The 23,042-nt window shown below is 38.7% G+C and overlaps 1 protein-coding gene across 7 annotated transcripts in view; it reads right to left on the reverse strand.

Annotated features, from left to right (window-relative positions):
* ANK3 (ankyrin 3) overlaps nt 1–23,042 on the reverse strand; it is a 2,432,060-nt gene that overhangs the window by 169,679 nt on the left and 2,239,339 nt on the right. For all 7 annotated transcript variants that reach the window (XM_044056400.1, XM_044056402.1, XM_044056401.1 and 4 more), the window contains one exon: nt 11,379–11,510. In XM_044056400.1, coding sequence (XP_043912335.1) covers nt 11,379–11,510 — 132 coding nt within the window. The remainder of the gene's footprint in view (nt 1–11,378; nt 11,511–23,042) is intronic.

Below are 23,042 nucleotides of genomic sequence, written 5' to 3' on the forward strand. Positions count from 1 at the left end.
CAACTTAATAAAAATAAATGCATTAATATCATCTGTATGTACATTCCCCCAGGTAACAATATATCTACATTTGAAGATATCCTGCACTGGCTATCATGTCACTACCCCCAAAAAACCCTACTACTTGGAGACTTTAACATAGACTGGGGCACCTGTTCCTCAGAATCCCCGACCACCCATATTAACCTGCATGCATTTACACAAATTATATCCACCCCTAGCAGGATAGGTAAACCCAACCAAAAAGAAAGTATACTTGATTGGGTACTCATAAATAGTCACCCCCAACTTTACACCTCTGGTATCCTCCTTGATGGCCTAAGAAATCACCTTCTCACATATGTAATTAAGCACAAAACCATTAATTCCCAACAATCCTTACTCAGAAAGGTTAGAAACAATAAAAACTTTGACCCTACCAAATTCCAACAAGAACTAAACTTATGTAATAGGTCTATTCTAAAACACCTCCCCTTAGAGGAAGCAGTAGCATACAAATTCCTTGAGATCCTTGATTTGCATGCACCTGTTCGTTCAAAGAGAACCAAGGCAAAAACTACGCCATGGCTTTCTAAAGAGTCTAAACTCAAAATTACCCTTAGAAACAAAGCATGGGCTTTATGGCGTTCTTCTAAAGACCCTCAAGATCACATTAAATACAGGCAATTCAGGAACGAATCCAAAAAATAAATTTTACAAGACAAAAAACAATACTACTGTAATTTACAGACAGTAAATCAAAATAACCCTCAGAAGTTTTGGGCAGGTTTAAATAATCTACTACATCCTGGACAAACTTCAACCCCAATCCCTGCTGCTACTATTGATAAAACCCCTGAAGATGTTTCTGATAGTTTTAACCAATTCTTTACTGAGACAATTCAAGCCCTAGCTAGCCATCTACCTCCTAGCTCCCCTGGTCCTGAAAGTAGCACCCCTAGAAACCTACTCGTGTTCAGCTTCCAACCAGTCACCACTTCACTTATCCGTACCTTGATCAAAAAATTAAAACCCACTACACTTTCTGCTGATCAACTCCCTGCCAAGTACCTACAAAAATCTACTGATGCTATTGCTTACCCCGTCTCAATACTAATCAATCAAACCATAGTAGAAGCTACAATTCCCACCATCTGGAAAATATCCTATGCAATCCCACTTCACAAAGGAGGCAGCTCTACTGAATTCTCCAATTATAGGCCAATAGCTATACTCTCTCCACTTGCAAAGATTATGGAAAAATGTATTCATAGACAACTCATGCACCACCTAATCCAGAATCACCTTATGGCAGACACTCAGCATGGCTTCCGTCCTCATCACAACATTACTTCAGCCCTCCTAGCCTTTACCAACACCATAAACCATAATCACAACAATAATTATATATCCTCAGCCTCTTCTTGGATCTTTCCAAGGCATTCAATATGGTTGATCACCAACCTTTAATCCACACCCTGCAAACATTCTTTCTAGATACTGGAGCCCTTCAATGGTTTCAATCCTACCTGAATGGTCGACAGCAGGCTGTCCTCTGGCAGAACAAACTCTCTGACCCTTGGAATACCACAAGGCTCTATACTAGGGCCCTTGTTGTTCTCCATCTTCATTAACGACCTTTATACTGTCATCTCAAAAGTCAGCTGTATCCAATATGCTGATGACTCTACTCTGATTTGCTCAGCCACATCTCCAGTAGAGTTATGGTCAGCTACCCAGACCACCTTTAATACAATAGAAAACTGGCTTTCTGAACATTGTCTGATCCTAACACACTCTAATAAGTAGTGCTGTATTATACAAGGGATATAATATTTTAAAATGACAAGCAGAGTATAAACAGAAAAATAGTAATGCTTCAGGTTCGTATAGATACATTTCATTTTTAAGCTATAATTATAAAGTGTTTATAGCTATAATAGTTATGTGAATGTCAAAGGTGTTGCCAACATTGATAGATGTAAATGTGATTTTGTGGATGGGTGGCCGCCCATTATATTCAGTTGAGCTGATCTGATGAAATTCCAAGTTATATGGGATGAAAGTGCTTATCAGTTTTGTTGTTTTCATTGTTTGATTCGTGGTCATTTTTTAAAAGTTTTGTAGCCTCTCTTTAATGTCTTGGTTTCATTTTGGAGTTTGTCGTTGGGATCTACCATCTTAACACCGGACTACCTCTGTCTTCAAGCTAGCCTATCACAAATGTAAATATTGTAAATAACTAAAGTGTACTATGTATCCACAATCTTATGCCTGTTTCTCTTGCATGAAGTGAAATTGTAAAGGCTTTTTCTTTTCCACAATTGTACCTGTAACTAATGTATGTAAACAAACATTTTGTATCTAAGCTATGTAATGTGGAGCTTATCTCCCCGGGCCTCCACTGAAAATGGGCTCCCTGAGCCCAGTGGACCTCCCCGGTCATCAAACTGGAAATAAATCTTTTGTGCTTGTGTTTATTTACAGCAGTCATTTGGCCAGGGTTTGATGCTTCCAGTTTCTAAAGGTGCACCATGCTCTAGATGTGAGTCTATTTTCAGGAAAAAAGTGTTGTGATTACTCCCCGCAAGCTAGTGTAATGTAAATCAATAACACCCAATTAGGTTAGACTGATTCCAGAGTCAAACCATTCAGTAGTAATGCAGACCAGGCATAGAAGACATGTTTGTGTTTCTCCCTACTTTAATGTAGGGTTTCAGGTGTGTCTTCTGTGAAATGTGGCACAGTTGTGTGTAGGGTTAGTTTCTGTTGGTGGTGCTTTTGGATTTAAACAGCAGTATAGAATGGTAAGGACAGGAAAAATTGTCCAGTCCTGTGCACTTGTTGTGGTAGTACAGAGGTTGCAGAGAAGATAGCATCTGGAGTAAATGTTTACTTCTCTTGCGTTAAGTGAATGTACCTGTGTCTTGTTCAGCCGTTGTCTGTGAATGTTTCATTCGTCTTCGCACCAGGTTTAGTTATAAATGGCAATGTGATCATGACAGTGCTGCTTGCACATCTTTGGTTGCTTGCAAATCTGCGGTTGTTGCAGTTTACCTCTTTCAAAAACTGTCTTATTTTGACTCCAAATTTTGTTCCGTCCCTCTTAATCCCTCCTAAAACTGGCAACTTTTCAAAAAAAGGAAATGAATTACATTTAATAAATAATTATGACAATACAATCAAGAAGCATAAACAGGTAGATAGAAGCATAAGTGTTTTGCTGAAAAACTAGTGATTAATTTAATGAAATAGCAAGCAAAGTGAGTAGAAAAATGTAAACGGGTCTCCCTTTGTTTTTTGTCATTCCAGTCCTGACACAGACAGACCAAAAGTTATGTTCAAGGCAGGGGGGCTGTAAAATGTAACCATCAAAACATTCTTCAATAAACGTCCTGTAATCAAAAGGACAAAGCCTCATATGCCTGGGTGAATGGTACCTGCCAGCTGATGGCACAGTTTTGGGCACCTGCTGGGGCTGCAGTATGTCATAAAGTGTGTGTGTGTGTGTGTGTGTGTGTGTGTGTGTGTGTGTGTGTGTGTGTGTCTGTGTCTCAGCTGGTTCTGATTTTTGATCTTATTACTTGTCAGATGAACTCTGGTATTAATTTTGGACTTCGTAACTTTCGGAAAATGCTTGGTAATGCAAAACCCATTACAGAAGAAACTTATTTTCATACATTTAAAAAAATTGAAGGAAATACCTGGAGTGGCTTTCATGGGGAGTGATGTATCTGTGGGTGTGGCTCAAATAGGGGTGTATCATGAGTATGGCATGGGTGGGGCTTAAGGGGCACCGTAGCACTACTTCGCCTAGGGCTCCATTTCAGCTAAGGCCGGCCCTGAATGGAGAGAGGAGATTCTGCCAAAAGGGATGACTGCAATTAGGGAGAAAGAGAATAGACAAGAGGGGCCTGGAATTTGCTGGATGAACTGGCAAAGGAACCAAGGTATTAGGAATAAATAATTAGACAAGAAAAGGTAACAGAATGGGAAGAGGCCAAGAAGACATTTGGACTGAGCATAGTGATTGCCTTCCCTATCAGGGATTGATATCAGAATAAAAACAAAGAAAAGAGATAGGGGAATCCTAAATGAAAGACCTGCACTGGTTGAGTTTTTAACTGAATCTAGAACAGAAGTTGCTGTTAAAAAGGGTATAATTAGTAGAGCATATAAAATATTGCATGATAACTACAGGAATCAATCAGAAAAGGTCAGAAAAGAATGAGGAGAAATATTAGATATGTAATTCACTAAGAAACAATGGGACGACGTTTGTATGGCTCCCAAATAAGCACCAAAGACTAGAAGATTTAGGAAGTATTTGCATAGCTACTCTTATACCCCCAAGCACACTCTAAATGATTTTTCCTCAGGTAGCTGGCAAATTTTGGAGGTGTGATAGGGAAAAACAGGTAACTGGGAATATACGTTTTGGGAGTATAATAAGGTGGCAGACCTTAAAAATTCCCTGCAGAGTATTCTGTCAGGAAATACTGGGTCAGCAAATGAGCCTAACTAAAGAAATTATTTTTCTTGAGCTGAGATACAGGATCTGAATTGCGTAGAAACAGTAAGGCCTTGTTAAGTTTAATTCTAGGGGATGCCAAAAAAGCAGTTACTAGAGAATGGAAATCAACCAACAATACTTGAAGTAGTGCGTATTGTAACAAAGATAAAAGAACAGGAAGTGGGGTCTTCACAAAATGGTGGCACTAAATTACATAGAAAAAATGAAATTGTAACAAAGATAAAAGAACAGGAAGTGGGGTCTTCACAAAATGGTGGCACTAAATTACATAGAAAAAACGATATTGTAACAAAGATAAAAGAACAGGAAGTGGGGTCTTCACAAAATGGTGGCACTAAATTACATAGAAAAAACGATATTGTAACAAAGATAAAAGAACAGGAAGTGGGGTCTTCACAAAATGGTAGCACTAAATTACATAGAAAAAATGAAATTGTGGGAACAATACATGCAGGAAAATGTTTTCAAGGAGGAATGAGATTTAAGAGGAGGCAGGAATTAAATAATTTATGTAATGTTGCTTAAACTGTACATTACATATATCGCTATATATCCTATAATGATTGCAAATGTAAAGTTGCTAATATGGCTTTATTAATTTTGCATAAATGTAAGTTTACCTACGTCACAAGTGATAATTCAATAAAGGTATTAAAAAAAAAAGAATTAGATGTGAAATGATTACTTCTGAAAGGGCTGTGCATTTCTCAGTCACTCTGATTAGTACTAGGCATGAACTCAATGTTTCTGTAATAACTGTGAAAATATATCTTAAAAACGAGCTAATGTGCATAGTTGATCATTTGTTCCTGCACAGGGAATTGTAAGGTAAATTATGTGAGAATTGTCTGGCGTTTAATCTTAATCACCTTTCATCTTATCACTTGCCTGACATTTGATCAGCAGCTCAAGGAACAAAGTTGAACTGAAAGGTCTAGCTAGTTAAAAAATAACTAACTATATAAAAGGAAAACTTAGGGATCCAACAATGGGACATGAAAGGCATACCCAAATGTGGAAGAAAAAGTAAAGGAGAAATGTACATGGTGCTCAGGAAGTGCAGCAGCTGTTTGGCTCATGGATGTGTGAAATGGAAAAGGATTTGTGAGTCTGTATGAGAATGTGGGATCCTGACATTAGGAAATAGTAGCTAGAGATGGAACAGACAGTCAGGCATGAAAGGATAGAGCTGGACAGGAAAGGTGGATGCAAAAGATGGTTGGCAAAATGAGTGGGCAAGAAAAGTTAGAGGAGAAAGGCAGAGGACTAGATGACATGGACAGAGGCTGTCAAAGGAGTAAATCCAAGTCGAGTAAGGTGAGAGGAGAAATGGTGCTTTGTGCTTCATTGGAAATGTGAATCACGGTGATCATACTTTTAAAGTAAGATGGAAGGGGAGCTGAACAGTGATGGGAAACAGTTGAGGTAGTAGGTGTTTAGGGACAAGAAAAAAAGAATAAAGACATATATAGCACAGCAGAGGAAAAAGCATGCCTTTGTAGCCTTATGTAAAAAGCAAGGCTTTGTAGTCTTACTCTGCACAGCATGAAGTCTGGGTAGGAAGATGGGAAGCCACAAGCCATGATACAGGAGAAAAGGGTGGACACTGATGGTATCAAAGAAACATGAGCCACTTAGAAAAAGGGGGTGGGACATGGAGAAGACTGTGTACAGGTTGTAGAGGAACAACATATATGGGAAAAAATGGGTGCAGTGGTAATCTGCATAAAGGAGGGCATCACATCCCAAGAACAGGGCAAGGACACAGGGCTGCCAAGGTCAGAAGCTAGGTTAAATGGGTGAGTGCTAGTTATCATCCCTAAGACCAAACAGAGAGGAGAATGAGACACTGGAGGACAGAGTAAAAGAGTGGGGTAGGAGAAAGAGAGTAATATTCATAGAGCCGGCAAATCTACCAACAGCAGAAAAGAAGAGGCTGAATTATAGAGTGGTTAGGATGGGAGAATTGACTAAAATCTGTGACCAGGAGGGGTTCAGTCAAATCCTTAGAACTCAAATGGAAAGTCAGAGCGAGTGTTCCCAGTCAATAAATGATTTATTGACTGGGAACACTCGCTCTGACTTTCCATTTGAGTTCTAAGGTTTATTGTTCTGTCAAGTTATTCAGTCAAATCCTGTTTGACTGTTAGAAAGGGCAGAACTCTGGATAAGGTCTTAACCAGTGCAGAGTGTGTCAAAGATGTCACTGTGAAAGCACTGTTAGCCAGCACTGATCATCCCATTGTGTGGTTTACAGTAAGAGAGAAGGGCAGTATAAGAAGGTAAAGATGGTGGTTTGGAAAGAGAAGAGAGTAGACTATGCTGTGCTGGGGGTGGTGATCAAAGATGATGCAGGAGACTTGGAGCAAAATGAAAGTGTAAACAAGCTATGAAAATGCATTGGGGTGGAATACTCAAGGCTATGGATAAGGATGTGAGAAGAGGCAAATATGCCAAAAGGGAAGAAGGCCAATATTAGCATATAGAATTATCAGGCTAGCAATCAACAAAAGAACAGCCCACAAGAGGAGTAGGTGGTAGTTCAAGGAGGATATCAAATGACAACAAAGATCATGATGGCATCAAAGGCTAAAACTGAAAGAGTTAGCAGAAGTGATCAAGAAGGGAACAAGGGCATTTTAAACATACAGCATAAAGAAAAGGGGGAACAGAAATGGTCAAGCTGAGCAAAGATGGGGAGATAAAAAACTAGGAAAACAGTGATACTAAATGGATACTTCATTTCAGTCTTCACAAAGGAAAACAAGGTAAGGGTACCATGCTTTGGGGGAGGGAGTGCAGGCAGATAGGGATGAAATTGAAAAACTGGATAGGCACCAAAATGGAAAAGGAGCACATTAAGATGGAACTGGTTACCCTTAAGGAAGAAAGGAAAAAATACAAGATGGACTACCTAAGGTAGTCCTCAGATATTTGGTCAGTGTGGTGTCAGACACCCTGGCAGAAGTATTAAACAGACTACTGGCTAAAGCAAAAGTGTCTGTTGACTGGAAGATAACAAGTATGTAGGATGCAGAAAAAGAAGGGGAAATAGAGCCCCTTTAATTTAGCAGCAGCTACAGGAAAAGTCATAAATAAAATCCTGAATAGAAGAATGACATTTCCAGTGTACAACAACATCCAGGACAACAACCAATGGTCAGAAAGAGCTGTCAAGAGGACATTCTAATCTGATCCAGTTTTATGAATTGGTTACACGTGAACTTCACAATGTAGTACCATTACACAAAGGCTACCTGAACTTTGTCAAGAACATTAATTCATTCATACACTGGTGGTTGATATGAAAACTGGAGGGGTTAGTGGTAGGAATAGGAGTAAAATATCTGACAATTGCATGGTCAAATGTAGGACATGCAGAGTTGTGATCAGATGGACAATGTCAGGATTTAGGAAAGTGACTAGTGGAGTACTGCATAGATTTGTTCTTGGTTCAATACTTTCAGTGTTTGCCTCAGACATATCTGAGGCACAAAGATAAGTGCATCAGGGAGTGATGGGGAGAAGAACCTAATGAAGGATTTGGAAAGGCTTAACAAGTTGGCAGAAGGGTGGCAGTTGAGGTTCAATGCAAATAAATCCAAGTTCTGCATTTGAGCTACAACAAGCATGGTGTGATGTATCAACCGAGGGAATGGAACATGTGGAAAATGATCAGGAAATGAATCTGGGTGGATTGATCACACTTGGGCTGGATTACAAGGAGAAGAATGAGAGGGCAGTAGGGTCATCAAACAGAAGACAAGGGTATATCCTCAGTGGGACAGATAACTTCCAGCAAATGTTATGTAATAACTTGGGAAATATGCAGAATTTCTTTTTCAGTGGGAAAAAAATTGATATATTATTACACCAGCCTCTAAGAAAGAGTAGAAGGGTCAGAAACAGTGATGGAATAAAAAAAAAAATATCTCAGAAAAAAATCTTATGAGAAAATTGGAAAACACAGGCTGCTGGGAAGGCCAGAGGGACATTGTCTGGTTGTGGCATCAGTCAGATAAATTCATAGATAAACCAAGTCAGAAAGCCAGTAGGGAGAGAGGGACTTTAATATCCACTGAAATATATCTATGAATTATTCCTTTGTAATATAACGGGAATGTATTTGCAAGTATATACACACATGCACACACATACACACAAAGGCACACACTTGTGTTACCTCTGTATTACACCTATGTATATGTTCCTATTTTTGCCAGACTACGATGGACAATATGATTTTTTTTATTTATTTACTGTAGTTTAATGTTTACTCCAGATCACACCTCACCTAATTTGTATATTTTTTCTGTATCATGTGTACTGCCTGAAGCCGTTGTCATTGATGGAAAGGGTCTTCCCAGCAATTGTCTAACCTAGTTAACAAGTGAATAAATAAATAAGTAAAATCAGAATGCCACCTATAAAGAAATTATAATGTATCAGCTTGATTCTTGCCCCCTGTGGTATCTCACACACAATCTTGTTTTACAAATGACGTTTACTACGGCATTTGTGCCATCTTTTTTAAGTCATTCAGTCAGCCAGGCCATTACTCTGAGACTACCCTTAATGTTGTTTCATGTTTATTAATCATTAGTGTGGGAGTCTCAAAAGCTATAATAAAGTTTAGATATGCAACATTTCTAATCCCTCTCAAAGAAATCAATTGGTCAACCATGTCTAGTGGCACAGAGAGATAAAGCTCTGACTATGACCCAGGTGAACAGAGTGTGACTAGCAGTTCGGTATCCTTCAGTGTTTGGTGATGGGAGGGGGAGGAGAGGCAAGATGAGACTCTATAGGCTTGATATTCTTCAGGGAGAGGGATACAGTGAGGAGATATATAGGTGGGGAATTCTTTGCATCACTGGCAGTGGCTGTAGTATGCAACAGAGGATGAGCCAGACACGGAGGAAGTTTTGGCAAGCACTGCTACTTGCTGGGGTCCAGAGATGCTGCTGGACCACATCTAATTATAGGCAGTGGTCACTGAGGAGTTATGATAGCAAGGCATGGGTAACAGATCTTAAGATAATTACAGCTGGCCACAGTTAATGGCCCTGGCTGCTTTACTCCTCTCCCTGGTTCCTAGAGGAGGATTTACATCCAGGTGCTTCTTATATTTTATCTTGCAGAGGGAGAGGTCCCATTAGATGAAAAGTTACAATAAGAGTGCACCCCCCCCCCCCCAGTTTGTCGTAGCTCTGATGGGTGACGGAGCTATGGTAGAAACCAGAAATCTGAATTCAAAGTATGTAGAGAAAAGAAAAAAAATCAATTAGGTATCTGACACCCTGCGTCTGCTGTGAATTCATAACGTATTGTTGCTTTTTGTCCCACTAGCTTTAACTATATAGCAATTCCTTCAAAACTTTCTATAATTTTCCTATCACTGTTCTGAAAAGAATGGGTCTGCAACTTTCACCTCTGTATACAACACTTAAGTGAATAGATATTTTAACTATCCTCCAGTCTGAAACCACCATACTGTACTTTAATGACTTATTAAAAAGTTTGCTCCGTGGATTAATTCACTGCAGTCTTCAAAAAGAACTTGGGTCATTTACAAACCATTTTAAGTTTGCATAATCTATGTAGAAAAAAGGCAGTTTCAATAAAACTGCAGACTAGATTAATCTCTCCGTGTACACAGCAGTTACTGAGGGTGCTGCTACATCTTTCTTTTTTAAGCTGAGGCACTGAAATCTATGAATGATACTTTAACTGCCCGCATCACCACTGGTCACCATAATTATTTTATTACTTCAGTGATCACAGAGATGCTACAGGAGTTGCAGGCAAAAGCCTAAAGTCAGTGGGCCACCATGGTGAGTAACCAAGACAAGGAGGGTTACAGGTATATATTTAGGACTGATTAGTTATTTAAAACACAGTGATGTACTTGGTGTAACTATGGGAGAAAAAAGGCAGTGGGAGATGCCGAACGTTGGCACTACTTTTGGAGGCTGAAGGATTTTAGGATTACTGCTGGGTTTGGTGTTGGAATGGACTCTACTACTTTATGTTGTTCATCCTACTGCACTACTCAGATATGCTGACATAGACATGCCTGATAAAGTAACACAAACAAGGCAAACTCCGTTGTTAAAGGTGAAACACTTTTGGCTGAAACAGGAGGAGTTTGCAGGGCAGTGATGCACAGCAGTAGTCAATATAACCAGCAGATTATAGCTTTTGAATATGTCATTTTTGACTGTATACAGTTAAATGCAATGCAAAATGAATGCAGCTTTTAGAATACTAAACATTTCAGCATGTACACACCACATGCAAGGTTTTTATACAGTGTTAAACCTGAAACATTGTTCCTTGTTCCAGGTGAGGGACATCATTGACAGAGATAAATTTTGCATGTAAAAAGGTCAACCATGGAATCTGCTTCTTTTATGGATTCTGACTGGCATACTTCAGCATACAGATTTTAGGAAGTTTCTGAAAGATTACTAACTTTTCTGATATAAATAAGTGGAACTGGTTACTTCTATGTTACAGTACTACTGGGAGTAACTTGACTAATAAATATAATTTCCAGGCATACTTAAACATGCTACCAATACAGATGACTCCGGTGAATTAAAGAAGAAAGCAATTCTGGCCGAATCCTAGGTGCTAACAAGAACACCATTGTCATGAACTGCAAGTATGGTATACCCATACATAGGAATGAGGTCCACTCCTATCACAGCATTCAAAAACTAAACATTGGAGATGTTAAAAAAATGGAAATTAATGCAAATGCTGTAAGTTATAGTCGCGCAGATAAAACACTCAACAGATCAAAGTGACAAATTTTCACTTTTGAGACTATTCATGTAAAATCATTTACTAGAATACTTACTTGTAGCATTCTTCCCATCTCTGTGGACCCACTTCTTTAACAACATGAAGCTCTGTGTGGTTAAAGAATTTGGATTCTCAACTCGAATTTGATTAATTTCATCCACTGTAAAATTCAGTTCTCTTGCAAGCTCTGTGAAAATAAAAAAACAAAAAAATATTCTGCAGTTTAATGGTCTTGTGTGTAATAAAAAGATCTAGAGTACACTGACTTTAGGTATTGCCTTTTTTCTCTGTATATATTTTACACAGAAACAGTAATACATATTACAAATCAATAATCAATTATAGTCAGTTACATAAAACATGTAACTTTCATTTCTAATCAATACGCCCATGAAGATATAAACAAATGTAACCTTGCTACGTCTTTGTATCAATCTTCAGATTCATAAATCCATGTGGTAAGCCAAAAGACTGATAGTCTGAAAGACTATACCCTCTAACTGAGGGTTTATAGCTGGACCTTGTATTGAAAGAAAGGCTTTGTTTTTTCTAACATTCAGTACTAATTGCTTCTCTCTTTATTGCTATTATTGTTATATAGTTTTTGGTAGAGAACAATAAAGTTTGGAAATAACATATATACTAAAATTTAACTTTCCAGCACTCCTACAAATTGTACATTACCTAAAACTTCACAGCTGGTGCTAGTATTATAACAAGAGAAAGTTGATTTTGAAAAACAAAAAAAACTAAGGAAGTCATGTAGTCAGCAAATTTTTACTCAGTAAAATTTCTATACTGTAAAGATTAATTCAAGCACACTGACCATGTGAGAGCTAACATTTTATTCTTGGCACCAAGGAAAGTGTCAGAAATGCATAATGATATAATGGCAAGCTTAGGTCACACGTTAACATCAGCACCAGCTCTCAAATGATACAGTGACGTTTGTTTTTCTTCTACAGGAGCAACATAAACTGATAATTATCCAGAGACATGATACTCCAAATGACCTGTGCATGGAAGGAAAATAAACCCATCAGCCTGTCTCTTCATTGCTCAAAAAATTAATAAATGGTAAAAAATACATATCAGCATAAATAAATCAGCAAGGCAGTAGGTGGTAGTAATTTTACATTGTGAAGATTTTCCTAAAGCATAATGTTTACTCCTTAAAATGAATAAATAACAAAAAATATATAAAAACAGTAATCACCCCTTTCACTGATTCAGATAATGGAATCTCCTTGCAAAAATACTAAAATCCAAATTTTCCTCGCAAAAAATTACATTATCACCACACATCCCCCTCAGTCCACATTAATAAGCAACCAGAACCAAGGATTTATTGTTTCAAATGCTTCTGTAGCCATATTTATTGAAATGGGTATCCTGATGCAATGCAGTAATTGTCTCATGTTTATTGACAACCACCCATTACTTAAACAAATTGACACTGTGTGTGACAGATGTAGTTATACAATTTTAATGGAGGCAAAGCTCTCACATAGTCACTACAAAAAGCAGGCAGGTTGTCAGTAACATACAACACCACACTATACCTCTCAAATGCAATATGGAACAAACACATAGATATACATAATCTGAGACTCTTAAAAATATCCTACCTAAACCACAAAGGCCTCCTAAATGAAACCTAAGAAACAAATACCCTCAGCAACCTAACAAACAGTCAACTCAGGCAGCACCCATCATGAATCATGCATCTATAACTCACAGTGTCTCAACTCAAAACCCCTTGTGGTAAATATCCACACAATCCAATATACTAATCACAGATGACTCAATGGTGAGACACATTGATGAACCACACGCCAGACTGTGTAAAGGGAGGGTCACTGTTAGTTCCTATCAGCTACTAGGATTTGCCGCTTCATGCATGTACTTAAGTCTTTGTACCACAAGTACCTATATGACACAGTCATGTTACACACAAGTAAATGACTTGAGGCATACTTCCCTGGACTATATGACATGATGGAGCTCTTGGAATATGTGACCAGGGCAGGAGATGATGGAGCTTTTGGAATATGTCACCAGGGCAGGAGATTATGGAGCTCTTGGAGTATGTGACCAGGGCAGGACATGACAGAGTTCTTGGAATATGTGACAATGGCAGGACATGATGGAGCTCTTGGAATATATGATCAGGGCAGGTATGAGTCTAGTCTTGAGCAGTACTTTACCATCACAGAGGATGATGCTGAAATACAGACAAAAGATTGCTGACTTGAACAACTGGCTTAGCTTAGATGACATTCAAGGGGGTCCAATATACAACTGCCTGAAAGGAGCTGGTAGACAGTCCTAACTGCTTTGCCAGGTATGACCTGCACCTGCCTTCCAAAGACTTTCTTTATTAACTAAAACATCATCCACCCATATATTGCCTTTTTTAGGTAATGTTGGCCTTCCAAAGCTTCCAAAAAAAAAAAAAAATTTTGGATAACAAAGTTATTGCTGCACAATGTTAGGAGCCCTCAACAAAAAAAAATCATTCCCTACAGGCACTGCTTACCTTGAAAGCACTTACATATGCACCATCATGTAATCATGTAGTCATGGTTCAAAACCACTGACAGCACAGTATCAGTGCAGTGTTTCAACACCTCCCACGCATTCATGTCCACCTCACTAGATGAAGGCATTAAAGAAGGAGGTGTTTCTATATTTGTAAAACAAAATCTCACCTCTAGTCTCATGAGATAAGATAATAACCTATAACTCATCCACATCCAGCTTTCTATTAACAAAACCCCTTATCATATCATAGCTAACTATAAGATCCCAGCCTCATTCCCCCTGGGCCCATGCTTCTTACTTGATTATTTTGGTCACCCTAATGCATTATGGTAACCACAATTCTCCTAGAGGACTTCAATTAGCCCTCCATCAACTGGGAGAATTGCACATCTCCTAACATATATGTCCAAAGATTTCTAAACTTCACAAATATGACCAGTTAGTCTGCTTCCCAACTAGGGGAGACAAAATTGTAGACTTAGTCCTCACCAATATGGGACAGCTCTTTTCCCTAACAGTTGTAACATCTTCCCTAATCAAAATGGACCATAAATCAGTTGCATCCACCATAAGACTTCAGTATACAGAGATCATGCAAAGGCTAATCTAATAAAATGGAGTGAGTGATGAGCTGGAGAAATTCAACATCTTCGCCAATATGATAACACCATTATGTATGCAGAATCTTTTACTGCCAAAATTCTATGCACATGTGAATAGCTGTATAGAAACATATATCCCCCTCCGAAGTAAATACAATCCCAATTTTTAAAATTAATCCTCGTGGTGGAACTCACATATAAATAGGCTCAATGATAAAAGAAAAAGAAAAAAAAGATTCAACACATGATATAATTAATGTTAATTCCCAAGATGTCAAAAATACTTATGGTAAACTTAATAAGGTCCTTCGGTACTTGATCAAATCAACCAAAGCTAGATATGAGGTGAAACCAGCCACTCAGGCAAAATATAGCTATAAAGCCTTTTTTAACTATCTTAGAAACTTCAGAAACAATACCCAGCACGGTACAGAGCTAATAGTAAATGAAATTACATACTCAAACCCTGAGGGCATAGCCAATCTACTAACAGATAAATTTTGATCTAACTTCATCCCTCCCCCTACATTCCCATATCAAACATCTGCATCTAAAATGCTCCAAATCTTCTAACAGCAAGTCCTAGGAGCCCTTTTCAAGGCTAACAACACTATGTCTTTTGGGTAGATAATATATCAGGCTGCCTACTTGCCAGCCTGAAATAGGACTTGTCAACCTCTCTACAGAGGCTATTTAGTATCAACCTCCAAGTGGGCTTTCTTCCAGAGAAATGGAGGACAGTAACAGTCATCCTCCTGCACAAAGCTGGGGTGTCAATGGGCCTGGGTAATTAGAGGCACATAAGTCTGACCAACCTAATCTGTAAAGCTATGGAGAGAATCATTAAAAAGGACATAGGCAATCTACAAACTCTTGACCCAAGTCAGTTCAGTTTTGTCAAGGGCAGTTCCTACCTGCAGAACCTGGTCGACTTTTTCAAAAAGGTTTCTGATGGAATGGATGAGGGAAAATCACTACACATCACATATCTAGACCTTGCAAACATGTTCAGCACCATCCCACACACAGATATTGTTAATAAAACTCTCCCAGCTAAGTGTTAATCCCTTCAAACACAATCTGGACGATTGGATGGGTAACCATAAATTCACTCCGGGGGCTCCACCTGTGTCCCTCTTAAACAGGGGCAATAGGTGCTGATCATGGAAATAAAGGTAAAACTTGGCTAGGCTTGTAAGGGCCCTAGTGCCATGAGAATAGTAACTTCCTATGATCCTATGTTTGTCATTAGATAGCAAATTTGCTCACAAACAGAATCCATGAAATTACGGCAGTGGCTCTACCTCCAAAAGACCTGTCATTAGTGGTGCATACCAGGTTTCAGGGCATGGGCCACTCCTCTTTGGCCTTTACTTCTTGGAAGTCAAAGAGGTTGTTAAGGTTTATGGCTGACCAAGTTCGCAGATAACTGTAAACTTGTTGCCATCACAAACTCTCTAGTGGACACCAAAATCTTTCAAGAGGGTCTTTCTGAAACAAATAGCTGGGTGCCATAACCACAGACTAAAGGTAAATGCCAAAAAATCTATAACAGTTTTCTAACAAGCAAGATGTACCTTATAATTATCACATCAAAAACACACCCCTGAAAATCGAGCTGGTAGTTAGGGACCTAGAAAACTATATGGACAACAAACTGTCCTTTGATCGCCTTGTATCAACTACATAAGGGACAAGGGTGCTAAACAAGGAGTGAATTTGTGGTTTTCCATCCATTCATCCAGATTACATTTGAATAGAGTAAGGGAAGTACTTTGCTTTATTTGAAAAGGAAGACCATTTCAAAGAAGACATATTATTTGTGATACATATCTATCCCACCAACATGTTCTGTTTATGCTATTTTTAATTACACAGCTTATTAATAAGGATATGGTGTCTAGGTCCTGTGATCATTCTACTATATTCAGCACTTATTAGGCCGATCATTGCTTATAATATCATGTTTGGTACGTACAAGTCCAAACACTTAACACAAGTTAAATGAACACAATGCTTTCTCATCAAGAAAAACAAGGATCTAAATCATAAAAATTACACTGATTTGTCTCAAACCTTTGTCCCTCTTCTTGGTATCAATACAGTCTATTAAGGGGTAATGTCTGCCTCAGCAACCCCCATCTTCTCAAATCTACTGCACATCTGCAAGTTCAAAGGAGGCATAAACACCCACTCAAGAGATCTTAATTTCTTCTACAACATAAACAGAACATGTTGGAGGGATAGATATGTACCACAAAGAATATGTCTTCTTTGAAATGGTCTTCCTTTTCAAATAAAGCAAAGTACTTTCCTTACTCTATTCAAATGTAATCTGGATGAATGGATGGAAAACCACAAATTCACTCCTTGTTTAGCACCCTTGTCCCTTATGGATTGGGGGTAACACGTAAATGTTCTGTCCAGCTTTGCGTTACTAGTACTTAAGTTACAAGGAATACAAACTTCATAGGAATACAGGGCTGGGCATCTAAAGAACCTCAGCGATCAATACCCACGTGAGTACCTATGAGCCTAACTCCAAGACAACCAAGTAGTTGACCCAAACTCTCAAACCTAGGAATGAATCAATCACATTCACCAAAGAGAATAGGTGTTCACTGACAAAAAACATTCAGCAGATATTAACTGAGAATGCATATCATTCAATATCAAAAGCACCATCCTAAGGTCACTGTCAATCAGTGTCTACAGAAAGCAGCACAGAGACATTGTTAAGATGCATACATTGACAAACAGATAACACCTCTGTAGGCTTTTTATGCAGGAACAGCCTGCGGCTGAAGAGGCACTGTGTGCCAACATTAAAATGAACTATGTTGAGAAGTGTGCATATGAGTGCTGATAAATCCATACAGGTGGAAAGCAAAGTACAGTTGCTTAAGCTAAACTTACCAAAACAGTACATGCTTGACTGATTACTGCTGTAGTAGCCTTACCTATATTGACTATATCCTGCCAAGGATATAAGTGTTATCCAGCTTCAAAAGCTTCAGGGCACCTTCCTCCATGTACCAAAACTCACAGGCAGCTTGAGCTGAGCTGACTAAAAGACAAATCAGGGAGCGAAGACCTTCAGAGCTTTCCCACTAGCAGAGACAGGGAGACAGAGCCCTGAAAAGACAATGCTAGGAACAACAAAAAATAAATGTCCATACCCTGGCATAAAACACACCACATAAACAAAACAAGGGGGATGGAGAGAGGGAATGGCTACTGTGGCAGAGATCTTTTGAACATCTACAGTTATGGAATGTTAAATAACACAGCTGCATTATGTTCTTCACATTGATCACTGCTGCAGTAGCCTTAGCTATAGTGGTAGATTACCATAGCTACTCTGTTAACATAGTTAACAGGATAACATTTACATTTTACTACTATATTTGGGAGGTCAAAGGAGAAGGGTTCCAGGATCCCCTGGAGAATGGTCCTAGAAAAGCTTGATCTAGACCTAGAGAATGAATCAAGTACATAGTGCTTTGTAAAAGTATGTACAAAGGACTAAGTAGCAGCTTCCAGGAAACTTCTAGAAACTAACCCTTTCCAAAAAGACACAGATAAAGCCATGGTCCTACTAGAATGGACCCTGACCCTGGCTGCAGTAGATTTGTCATGGTGAGTATAACAAAAGGTAATAGTATTAGACAACAATTTGGAAATAGTCTGTTTAGACACAGGTTGTCCCTTCTTCTTACCTTCACAAGAAATGAACAAATGATCCAAAGATATGAAAAATTTAGTTCTGTCAAGACATTTCCATGAAATGTCTGTGAAGATCAAAATGTGAAGCATCCATTCTCCCTTACACATAAAAGAAGGATGAGTTTTCAAAGGAATCCTGTCCTTATGGAAAAGTTTTTAGCTTTGACTCGCCACACAAGCTTGCAACTCAGATAGCCTTTTTGCAGAGGTCAAAGCAATTGGTAATACTGTTTTCCATGTTAATAACCTCAAGTCAGACAGATTAACTGGTTCAAATGGAGCAAGTGTTAGTTTTGCTAACACAAAATTAAGATCCCAAGGAGGGGTCACTGGTTTACTTGGACGCCTGTTACACAAAACTCCTTTCAAGAGCATTTTGACATGTGACTGCATTGAAAGAGAAAGATCTATGGGCAGACATGCTGAAATGGATGATAAATAAACCTTGACAGAGGAATAAGAAAGGCCATAGGATAACAACTTACACAAATAGTGTAAAACCAGAGAACAACTAACCCTGAATGAGTGCTGGTTATGTTGTTGGCACCAATTGAAAACCTTTTCCATTTGCTAATATATGATTTTCTGGTAGCAGGCTTTCTTGTCTGCATTAGTACCTGATGCACTTCCTCAGAAAACAGATGCCTAAAAGGAATTAAGTCCCTATCATCCAGGCAGTCAATTAAGATGACTGATGTCTGGGTGTATCAAACAACCCTGTTCTTGAGTGAGTAGATTCATTCTGTGAGGAAGCTTGTGGTAATTGCCCTTGGCCATTTCCAAAAGAAGGGAGAACCATGGTTGCCTGGGTCAGAAGGGAATCACCACAATGATCTTAGGTGATTCCTTCTGAATCTTCAGAAGCACCCTGGTATTAGTAGAAAGGGTGGAAAGATATACAGGAACATTCTTGTCAAAAGAAAAGAAAAGGTAACCGTCTTCTAGGCCTTCTTGCATGGAGTCCTGGAACAGAATTTGGCCAGCTGATTGCTCACTGAGGAAGCAAGGGGTCTACTTGAGGAACTCCCTACAGATAGATCATATCATGGAAGATTCCTGTTCTAGTTTCCATTTGTGAAGGTCTGCCCTGGTCTTGTTCAGCTTGTCTGCCCCACAATTTTGCTCTAATTAAATGTAGGATGCCTGTAAAGTGAGATTGTGCTATGAAGCTATATCCCAAGCTAATGTGGCTAGTCTGCAAAGTGGGGTACATCCTAGTTCCTCCTTGCTTATTGATATACCACATGACTGTGGTATTGCCTGTAACTGGGGACCTAAGATGGTTCAGAATGTTGAGTGCCTTGATCACAGAAAGCATCTCTTTGATACTTACATGCTTGCATCTGTCCTTAGTGTCCCATACCTCCCTGCACTTTTAACCCTCCAAAAAAAGATCCCCTCGCAAGTAAAAAGCATCTGTGGTGATTGACTGCTTTGGAGCTGGGAGGGAGAAGAGGAGATCTGGAGTTAAGGATATATGTTGTCTCCAACAAAAGATTTTCTGACAAACCCCGGTACTGGGATCTAAAAAGATAAAGGGTGTTGATTCTGGGACCATAGAGATTTCAGATACCAGTGCATCTTTCTCATGTGGAGTCTTGCCAGGGGGTATCATGAGAATCAAATATGCCATGAGACCCAAAATCCAGAGGTATTCCCTTGCAGTGACCAAAGTCTGAGTGGAAAACCCTAGAAATAGAGCTAAATAAAGATCTATTTGTTCCTTTGGAAGAAAAGCTCTTTGAACTGAGGTGTCTAGTTGACATCACAGGAATACAATCTTGTGTGAGGGAGTCAAGAAAGACTTTTGAATGTTCTATTTGAATCATAATTTGGCAAGAGATCTCTCTCCCAAGAGAGAAATTCCTAACATTTTAAAAAGGACTCTGCAAAGTTAAGCAAATCATTTAAATATGGAGAAATGTGGGTACCCTGTAGCCTTCAATGGGATATAATTGGAGCTAGACATTTTGTGAATGCTCTTGGTGCACAGGTCCAAAGGGTAAGGCAGAGAACTGATAATACAATCCAGACACACAGAACCTTAAGAAACATCTGAAGTCTGGATGAATAGGGATGGGATGATAAACATCTTTTAAGCCTAGTGTTACCAGGAAACTTGAAAGAGGAGGAAGAGGTCACAAGCTGTGAAGTGACATCATTTTGAATGTAGTCACTATCTCAAACAGGTTTAGGAAAGAAGGATCCACAACTGGTCTCCAAGCATTTTCTTTCTTTGGCACTAGGAACATCCTTGAATAAAATCCATTTTCTAAATGAGAAGGAGGAAGTGGTTCTATCACTCATTGGGACAGTATGTGATGAAGAACAGGTGGAAACAAAAGATTCTGATCTACAGGATAAGGAATGATACCCTGGAAACTTAGAATTTCCTCCCAGTGCGATCTGTAATCCTGATGAAAGATTTTCAGATCTCATTTGTCTAAAACAATCTGTTGCCAAAGAGAATAATGGAGATCATACCTCTCAACCTCTTAGAGCAAAAAGTCTGGACAAAGCCTAAAATGATGGCGGGACAAATAGAGAGAGATTTTAAATATTGCTCTTACAAACTTAGAAAGATGAGAGAATAATAGGTTTTGCATTAGCATGAAATTTCTGAAGGATGTGGAGTCTTAAATTCAAACATTTGTCATTATTTAATGACTTCAGTCCTCAGCTATTTGCCAGAAAAATACAGATTTTAAGAGGAACACACACAAAATATGAGGCAAAAATCTGGACATTCTGTGAAAATCTGTACAGTTGAGACGTATGATGGAGATTCAGACATTCTGGAAGAGAAAAGTGACCAGGATGGGAGGGGGCACAAGGTCTCTTAAACAGTCATTCAGACTTGTTGGACTGCCTTGGTTTTGGAAGATTTGAGACTTCTTTTTGGAACCCCCGTCCAACAACTTCTTAAATGTCTGTTTACTTGAATTCTATTGAGACTCTATTTTGTTTTTTTGCTAAAACTGGATGAGGAGAAGGAAACTGCCTTGGGCAATCTGGAAAAGGAGGGCTGAAAAATATTAGAGACTCCCTGGATCAGGTTGCTCCTTTCATCACACTTCTTGATCATCTCTGTAGCAGAGGGACCAAACACTAAATCTTTATCCAAGGGAGAATTTAAAGTCTCATTTTTACACCATCTGGGAGGTTCTAAGAATGCAGTCAAGTAAACCTCCTTAAAACAGTTTTAGTGGCCATAGCCCCTGGAAAAAGTATCAACTAAGTCACATTGCAAACAGTGAGTAAGTGACCTGTGCAACAGAAAAAACTAAGTTACTTAAAGAACAAGCTATATATAAAACATTCCTCATAATTTCACAATTTGTCAGAACAAACTTTAACATTTCAGCCTGACAGTTTAAAATTCTGAAGCTCAAAGTTGCAGAAGTATATACCTTTTTCCCATATATATCAATAATTTTTTTATGGTAGCAGAACACAAACCAAGACAAAAAAAAAAGAAAAAAACAAAGTGCAGATCTGAAGAGGCTTTGACTGTAAGCTCCTGGATCAACCAACGGTACTTTGAAACAAAATAAAGTACTCCAAAAATGTTTTATGATAAGCACTTTTGTGTTACTAGTAAAAACTTCTTCAGATAAGTTCATCCACACATACTAATAAAATGAAACTGCTCATCATAAAATATTTTTGGAGTACATTATTTTGTTTTGAAGTACATTTTGGTTGATCCAGGAGCTTACAGTTAGTCTCTGCAGACCTGCCGTTTGTTTTTTCTTTGTTTTGGCTTGCTTTGTGTTGTGCTACCAGTTGTTGGTTTGTGACTTTCCATATGGCTGCAGGAGGACTACCTGGCTCCCAAACCTTGTTTCCTGACATGGACAACAGTGATATTCCCAATTTACAATGTTCTGCTGGGAATCTTGCTCTACTTATTCAACACCTATCCCAGCAAATAGAAGAAATTGCATCTAACAAGCATTCCCAATTTGGGAGGGGGACATGACACAGCAGATGGTTCCAGGCTGAGAGAATTTATCGGAACTTTGAATACAGTTACAACTAACGGTAATGGCAATAACTCTAATTTTGGCAACAGTGGTGAATTTTCTATAAGTCACATGGTTTCATGGTGATGTTCATTTGGGTGATACACAGCAATACAGCACAAACATTAAACAGCATTTGGGTGAATTCAATTACAAATTGCTTAAGATCAAAAAATTATAACTAGACAATGTGTTTTCCTCTGAATGCATAAAAGCAAATAGAGTACCAAAAGGCATATGTACGTGGCGGTACACAAAGGGCTTATAAAAGATTCTCCACTTCACCATGAGTTACAGTGCATGTTCGATCATCGTGGATGTGAGTACATGGAACTACTCATAAAATCTAATGTTAAGCTCATAGAGGAACTAATCATTGATGTCAATTCTCTAGATAGTACCATCACCCATGACTTTTCATTTGACATACATAACTATGAATATGGGACAATTATTTTCAGCTTTGATGAACAAATCTGGATTATAAAGGACAGAAAACTCAAGAAGCTGGAATGAGACAAAAGAGATTATTTCAATCGTAAAACTTAAAGCTTACTCTGTTCCACCAACCTCACTAACATGGAGCAACAAACTGAACTATAACCAGACATCTAATCCTGGGCAAAATTCCACTGTGGAATATAATAACACCAAGGAAAATCATGTCCATGAACAAAATGAAACCAATAAACACCTCTAATAGCTTCAATGATGCAAAATAATACCCCCCCCCCCCCACTGAGATGATCAGAAAGAATAAGAACAAAACAGAACAATGGCCCATGGGAATCACAGTATTTTTCCCAGGTTCCCCAGAGAGGG

Source organism: Protopterus annectens, chromosome 14.part0 (genome assembly GCF_019279795.1).
Source record: "Protopterus annectens isolate FY-2018-M chromosome 14.part0, PAN1.0, whole genome shotgun sequence".
NCBI lineage: Eukaryota > Metazoa > Chordata > Ceratodontiformes > Protopteridae > Protopterus > Protopterus annectens.